Genomic DNA, 8,111 nt, shown 5'->3' with positions numbered 1-8,111 from the left:
GAAGTTTGAGATGAAGGATCTGGGGGAGCTCAGATATTTCTTGGGCATTGAGGTGATTAGGTCACCACATGGTAGTGGATTACTGCAGAGACAGTATGGCTTGGACATGTTGTCCAAGTATGGTATGACACGCTGTAAGCCTATCTCAGTGCCATTGGATCAGAATGGCAAGTTGAGTGCAGATTCAGGAGAGATTTTGGAGGATCCTACTATGTATATGCGCATAGTAGGAAGCTTGATCTACATGACGATCACCAAGCCAGATTTGAGCTATGTTGTTGGGTTGGTGAGTCAGTTTATGCAGGTTCCTCGAAAGCCGCATTTGGATGCATTGAGACGCATACTGAGGTATGTGAGGTCTACTTTGCATTGTGGACTATTTTATGAAACTAGGACAGAGATATGTGTACATGGGTACACAGATGCTGATTGGGTTGGTAGTATCTCAGATAGAAGATCTACTAGTGGCTTCATGTTTTCTTTGGGGAGTGCTGCTCTGACTTGGAGCAGTAAGAAGCAGCCTACGGTTGCTCTATCCCCAGTACAGAGACTAAGTACAGAGGTGCTGCTGTACAGAGGTGCTGCTATGGCAGCATGTGAGGTAGCTTGGTTGAGAAAGCTACTTGCAGATTTGGGTCTATCAGTGGATAGACAAGTTGTCATTTTCTGTGACAACATTAGCAGTATACAGTTGGCCAGGAACCCAGTTTTTCATGCTCGCACGAAGCATATAGAGGTCCACTACCATTTTGTCAGAGAGAAGGTTTTGGCAGGAGACGTTGACCTTGTTTATGTCAGCAAACAGGATCAGGTCGCTGATATCTTCACCAAAGCATTGGGTATAGAGAAGCTCCACAGATTCAGGGCTTCGCTTGGTGTACATGAGATGGAGTTGAGCTCGAGGGGGAGTGTTGAGATATCGAGCTCATCTAGTGAGGCAGTGGACACTAATGACCCGCCTAGGGGATAGGCCCCACACTTACACCACTGGCATGGTTGGTGAGATCATGGGTGATATGCGGCCAATGGGATGATAGGCTGTGTGACAGCCATTCTTGAGACTGGCATAGTTATAGCGCCAGCTCATTTAGTTGGGTTCACACTATAGAGAACCCTAGTATGTATTTGGTTGAGTATCTTTTCATATGGTGTGTACTCGTATCTTTGTATATGGTGTGTTGAGTGTTGTGTGAAGAAGAAGAAGATTTTCAGCCTCTCACCTTGTGTGTTCTCTTTTAGGGTTTTGTGAGTGTGTGTGTGTGTGCTTGCAAGAGCTCAAGCTCTCTTCTCCCCTGCATCTTTTCACACTACCCCCTTGATCCCCTTCTTTCTGAATCCCTCTCCAAGCTTCCTCAACTTGCCAATTAAATTTTTGAACTGATGAAGTCCCACTATCCTCTTCTCCTAATGGGTTAAAAGGATTAGAGTACATCACTGGGCTTAAACTACAAGACTGTTTACTCCCTTGATTATTCCCAACACCGCCCCCACTTGCCTTCTTTCTGGCTTCATCTTTGGCCTGCCTCACACTCATTTTCCCTTCTACAGTTTTACAGCCCTCCTCTCCAACAGAGTCCCCAATGTTCTCCTCAATATTTTTACCTTTATCCTCTAACCCCTTACCCTTATCACTTTCCTTTTCCCCACTTTTTATCTCTCTCCCTTGTTTATCCTTGTTTTTAGCCTCCGCTCTCACCAGACTCCCTTTAACATAGTTCCTAGCAATATGCCCTAACCCCCCACATTTGAAGCGTGCACCGAGAAAAGGTCCAAATTTCAACATCAACTCCATCTTGCCTAAGTCACCTACGTCCACCTCAACAAATTTAGGAGTTTCTACAGCTCTACTCCAAGATATACATACACTATTACCCTGTCTATTGCCCGCATCATCCTTAGGTAAGTAAAGCATCAAACCAATCACGCAAGCGATCTCCCTCAAAGCAGGCTGAAGCCAAGGGGTAGCCCAATGACTTCCACCCACATAGGACAAGATTCAGCCAAGCTTCTATTAACATGAAAGAAGGGATCAAAAGGAATAACATGCATCAATCTGTGGTCCATGAAGAGGGGGGATCTGGCAAACAGTTCCGAGACGGCTTGCGCTTTAGTAAACAAGATGTTAAAGAAACATTTGTCTAAAAAAAAAACAACTGAGAAATCACACTACTATGAAAAACGTCATCTTGCAACCATCTCGCTACATCAGCTTTGGATGGGATCCTACGTGAGCAAAACACAATCACACTGCATAAAGAAAACAAATCAATCTGGCTCCTCACCAGTTCAGGGGACACTTGTAAGCATACCTTCTCTCATTCGGTTAGGGGCTTCTGAGCATGTGTATTGAGCCTCTCGCTACCCTCTCAAGCGAGGACTTCTTGCGGTCCCTTGCGTCATCCTCTGTCGCATACCTTGTATATGCATGGAACAAACTATATGAAGACATACACATTTTGTTCTTTTTTATGTGTAGCATACCTTGTATATGAATGGAACAAACCTTATGAAGACATAACACATTTTGTTCTTTTTTGTGTGCGTAGCATACCTTCTATATGCATGTAACAAACTATATCTCGTCATACACATTTTGTTCCTTTTGGTGTGTAGCCTACATTGTATATGCATGGACCAAACTATACGAAGACATACAACTCTTTAAGCATGTGGAACACACAAGACGTAGAGCTCGAGGAGCTTGTTTTAAGAACAAAAGATGTGGTGGGGTTTGACTCCTAAAAATGCCTTGATGGAGATGCTCAATGGCTTCCTGAGCTTGTTTTCCTACTACTTGTGCCCCGGCCAGCTCCATTTGTAACATTTCTTGGCTCCTCTCCAGATTGGCAATCCGGGCTATGTCTTTTGCACCTGTAAGGTGCTGTTGGGGAAAGTTGCAATTTATAACTCAAATTGGCAATCCAAGCTATGACTTTTGCACTTGCAAGGTGTTGTTGAGGGAAGTTGTATGCTATAACTTAGCATGGCGAAGGCCTGCTTGCGGAGGGTGTTAGGGGTGGAGGGGACCTTTTTCTTACTCTGAGGATGAGCACCACCCATATCTCACTTGTTGACTCTGTAAGGGCTAGCACCAAGAGGGGTTCGCTTTTATCTTGGAGCTTGCTCAATTTGTGACAAATCCCCCTCAACTTGTGAGGAATCTACCTCATTTTGAGAGGAGAAGGGTAAATGCGCCTCCTCTAATTTTTCAATAATGCCTTGCCCAGCTTGTTCTAAATCACCTTAAATTTCCTCTTCAAATGATCTGATGGTGAGAAGGTTTCATATGAGATTCACTTAAATTTTTTTCCCAACACTATCACCCTCCTACTATCTACACCTTTATTTAACAGGCCTTTTCATCTCCTCTTCCTATGCTTGTTACACAAAGCTGTAGACAGGAGGAGGGTGACAGAGTGTTGGGGGAAAAAATTTAGTGATCCTCATATGAATCCTTCTCACCATCAGTTCAATTGAAGAGGAAAAAGCTAATTTCAAACGAGCTAAGCACGGCATTTATTGAAAATTTAGAAGAGGCATTTATCCTTCTCCTCTCAAGATGAGGCGGATTTGTCACAAGGGAGCCCCTGTCACAAGTTGAGCAAGCTCCAAGATAAGGCGAACCCTTCTTGCTCCGTAATAATAAGTACCGTACTTATTAATATGTATAATCATGGAACTTGGATTGGTTGACCTATAAGCCTGATGAGAAGCCAGATGTGATTTTAAAAAAACAGTAAAGGTGCTTCATGAATGTAATTCAAAAATCAAGGTAGTTTGCTTGCCACGGCCCACTACTACTCTATCAAGATCTTACCAAAAGGACAAGTTGCTATATAAATGGTTGTTCAATTGAGGTTTATGCCATTATGAGTAGCTTTGGCAAGGAAACTCCTCCTTTTATGAGATCACTTGACAAAAGAGCGAACATTTTAAAGATGTTTTTTTAAATAGGTTTAAGTTTTTGATGTAGAGACTACTTTTTGATCTAGAGATATACCTGGAGGGTATGGAGAGAGAGAGATAGAGAGATAGAGAGAGAGAGAGAGAGAGGGGGCGAGGGCGAGGGATAGCATTGCTCTTTTAAGTACCAAAAGGCTTTGGCTTAAGCAACGCATGTTTTAATGTAGTGTAGGCGTTTATAAAGTGAGCCCTATATATTATAGGGGCAAGAGTTGGAAATCACTCCCCTTGTTGGGCAACGTGGTGCCAGGATAGAGCCCACTGTAGTGTGGCCAAACGTTAAGGCTGTAATAAAACTGTACCTTAGACAAATAAATTGCACCTTATCCTTTGTATTTAATGGGAAAAGACGATTAAATTCATCAACACCACATAATCTTAAGTTGTCGAGGTGGGGTATTGGATCCTTGTGTATCTCACTTTAATCATGCAAAATATTCTATTTAAATTTTAGATAGTCCTACTCAAATTTTGAAATGCAAGTTACTCATGAATTGGTGGTTGTGTGATGACTCCGGATGCAACAAGAAAATCTCTCAAGTTAAGGTTGTATCTATCTACAGCATTCTCCTTTCAATGCTGGAGAGTGATTAAACTTCAATAGATTTCTTCTAAATGATTTTCATCAAATTTTGTGTTAGAATGTCACATAAGATTGTGGATGGTATGTTATGGGCAAGCCAACCAAGTAATCAGAACCCTGGCATATCGTTTGGGGAGTTGGAACCATGCCAAGGCATGGGCTGTCAGTACACATGAAAAGCAATCACAAAGGCATTCTACAATCAGGTTTAAAGAATCGATAAGTCCCACGATGGGTCTGGAAAGCTCACCATCACTATAATTTTGCATGTTCAGCTGCCACTATTACTTTTCCACCAGTGATAAATACTGGCACATAAATGAAGGTTGAATATAAACATTGCCTATAATACAAACCTGAGCTAAAGAAGACTTTCTTTGACAATCCTTTCTATTCATACCATTTCACAGCTTTTCTCCCATAATAGGGCTCAGGATATGGTAAATCCGCAAGAGTTTGCTTCGCCCTGATGTCGCATGATTTCTTTGTATCCTTGTCACCTAACAGTCAATCTTACTTTATAAAAACTGCTGGTAACACTATAATGCAACAACTTTAAGGGGCTTTATGGACATAAACACCTGCCCAGTAAAAGGGGATACCTCACCTGCCCATCCATTATTGGGGAAGCGGGGGGATCTCCCCCTTCGGCAGGCTGGGAAGATGTCCGTAGCATTGATTATATATAATGCAACTGTGTTTTGTTAAAATCTTAGCATAATAAGCATAAAATAGAAAAGCCATCTGACCTTGCAGTGCCACTCTTTTCACTTCTTGGTCCACAAGCTCTGCAGCATGTAAACCCCTTATCTGGCCTTCTAAAACGTCCACCAACTCTTCCTTTGACTGTCAAACAGGAGATCTTAGTAATGAGAGGTGTTGAAGAATATCTAGGAGGTGCCCATGGGCGTGTAGCCTAGTGGTGACGAGGGATGAGGGTTTCCAAGGCATTGAACCAATTTTGAACCCTCCCTAGTCCAATTAACTATATATACATTATACTCCCAAAAAAAAAAAGGGAAGCAAAGAGTCTTAAAAGGGGTATATAACAAACAGTATTCATAAGGTGGGGCCTTCAAATGCTAACCAGTTTAGAGTCACTTGCCATTTTCCTCTCCTCCTCCTCCTGAGCTCCCTGACTAATCCCTGTAAATTAAAAGCAGGAGTTCATATCTTTGTGTGTGCAGGTGCTGGCTTGTGCACGCCACTCAGCAAAACAGAACAAAAGAAAGTGGTCTTCCTGCTTATCCATCTTCAAAGTCATGGTTATGATAGGGCTGAGACATACCTTTGAACTGAGGCTCCCCCTTGTGCCTCTCCTCGTCCATTTCCGCCTTGATCATTGCTTCTAACTCTTCATCTTCAAATCTCTGTCTCTCAACTGCTGCTTTCAGTTGCCCTATATAGGCCATTGCTTCTTTCTTATGAGCTTCCTTAAGCTCTTCCAAGTGCTTCTCTTCTCCCGCCTCTCTTTCTGCTACCATGGCAACCACATGGCCATCATAATCTTCTTTGTCGTCTCTTTTCTCTTCATTACCCAGTAACAGTTCTTTTGCCTGCAGGCTACGGTGATGTCTCTGCTCAAACTGTTTGAACTTCAAAGTTTCCTCCTCCTCAAGCCATCTCCTGTTCATGTTGATCATATCCTCTTCAACAGCCGCCTTTTCCTCCTCCCGGAGTCGCTGCACCATATCCAAATGACGTCGCAGTATGTCGACTGCATGTTCATCATCACCACACGCTCCACCATGAGGCTCATTGCATTCTAACCCTAGGTTTACATTCAGGCCCTTCTGCTGGAGGCTTCTCTGCACGTCCTCATCATCTCTCTGCCTCTTCCTCTCTGCTTCAGCCCGCATGATGGCAAGCTTGGAGTTATGCATGGAGAACTCATCAGAGCTCTCACGGAGAGTTTTTTCGAGGTTAGTTTCTACACATGCATGGCCACTCTCATGCTTCTGAAGCACACTGAGGGTCAGGGCTTGGGCTTTAAGCCAAGCTCTTCTTTCGGAGAGGTTCATGCTACAAGTCTTGATCTCGTCTTTGAGGGTATTGTCTTCATTCTGGAGAAGGGCAGAGAGCTGTTTTCTTCTTTGAAAGAGGACATGTTCTCTGTGAGTTCTGATGGCCTCCAGCTTCTCTGCTAGGGTGCGGTGGGATGTCTTGGGTACGTTCAGCTGTTCGAACTGGGCGTATCGCATGAGGCTCTCGTATTTGTGCACGAAGTTGAGCTTGTCCTGCAGGGCGTTCTCATACTGCCTTTGCTTGAATATCCGATCCTCGTTTGCAAGACCTTTCCTGGGATGATAAAACATGGTGCAGAGAACTTGAGAAATCCAACCCACCAGAGGCAGCAGGCTGTTTGTTCGTTTGTTTGTTGGGAGCAACCGCTCATTACCTTCACATTTGTCCGTCCCTGAGATTGGGCGCAAGCGGTATGCATAGTAGTCACAACCATACGACGATGGATCCTCCCCCCCCAAAAAAAAAAGAAAAAAAAAAGAGAGTACTTTTACTGCTTTTACTGGCAAGAATTAAGAAAAACTAGCTGAGATTTAAAGTAGCCCTTATATTTTTTCATATATTTTAGTTATAGAATTGCATATAGTACATATTTCGAAAACAAAACCGGATGGATTTCGGCATTCTCCTTATTTTTGATCAGTTGAAAAATATGCTTTTTCGAGCACTAGGTCATCGTCATAGTAGATGGGTTGCGTAGGATTCGGGAAATATTTTTTGCCTAGCCATAAATGGATCCTCCGAGTCATGAGTAGAGGCAGAGGTCATTAAATCCTTCTCATGCTAAAATGGAACCTGTTGAATCTCGTATTATAACACAAGCATTCACAATTTAAGAAGCAATCTGTTAGCTGACAATGGAGTTGAACTCACACACATACAATGCTCAATGAAAAGAACATAAGGGTGTAGAGTGTGAGAGACAATGGCTAGCTCAAAGGGAAGAGAGATGAAGCTCTCTATAAGTACAAAGAAGAAAGTACAAATGAGCAGCAATTCTAAACAATAGATGAGGATGCTTATATACTAGCTAATCCTAAGGTGTCTTTTCACACCTGGATGACCATGGAGAAAAACCTAGTGGGATAAAAGTGTCTATGGCATCATTACATGGCCTCACTGTAGTACCACCATAAATATCTAACAAACCCCCCTTAGTATAAATGTGAGGTTTATAGAGATTACAGATTAGTTTCTGAAAGGGATGAGACGCAAAGCTTTGCAGAGGGCCTCAAACTTTTCATCTGATAATAGATCAGATTGATCTCACCTCCATGGAGTCTCTCTTTGACATAGTGGTAGTGTACTTCAATGTGCTTGGTCATGGCATGAAAGACATGATTCTTAGCTACTGCCATTGTACTTTGACTATCAATGAGAATTGGAGTAGGGGTGTCAGTTGAGACACAAAGATCTTTTATCAATCTTCTCAGCCGTACACATTCAACTGTCACAGTGAATGTTGCTCTGTATTCAACTTCACAAGATGAGGTTGTATGCTGTTGCCATAGTTGGTTGCTTCTTGCTTAGCCAGGAGATGCAT

General features: G+C 42.8%; 1 protein-coding gene across 1 annotated transcript; it reads right to left on the bottom strand.

Moving 5' to 3' along the window:
* Positions 1–4,491: 4,491 nt before the first annotated feature.
* Positions 4,492–6,988, bottom strand: LOC147635212 (uncharacterized). Its single transcript, XM_086802424.1, has 5 exons — positions 5,835–6,988; positions 5,634–5,692; positions 5,296–5,392; positions 4,947–5,046; positions 4,492–4,854 (listed from the first exon to the last, which is right to left on the bottom strand). The coding sequence occupies exons 1-5, from the start codon at positions 6,859–6,861 to the stop codon at positions 4,818–4,820; spliced, it is 1,320 nt and encodes a 439-aa protein (XP_086658550.1). The 5' UTR covers positions 6,862–6,988; the 3' UTR covers positions 4,492–4,817.
* Positions 6,989–8,111: the final 1,123 nt, after the last annotated feature.

This window comes from Cibotium barometz, chromosome 9 (genome assembly GCF_041138505.1).
Source record: "Cibotium barometz isolate CiBa-2024 chromosome 9, ASM4113850v1, whole genome shotgun sequence".
In the NCBI taxonomy this organism is placed as follows: domain Eukaryota; kingdom Viridiplantae; phylum Streptophyta; class Polypodiopsida; order Cyatheales; family Cibotiaceae; genus Cibotium; species Cibotium barometz.
This window is presented reverse-complemented; position numbering and strand designations above follow the sequence as displayed.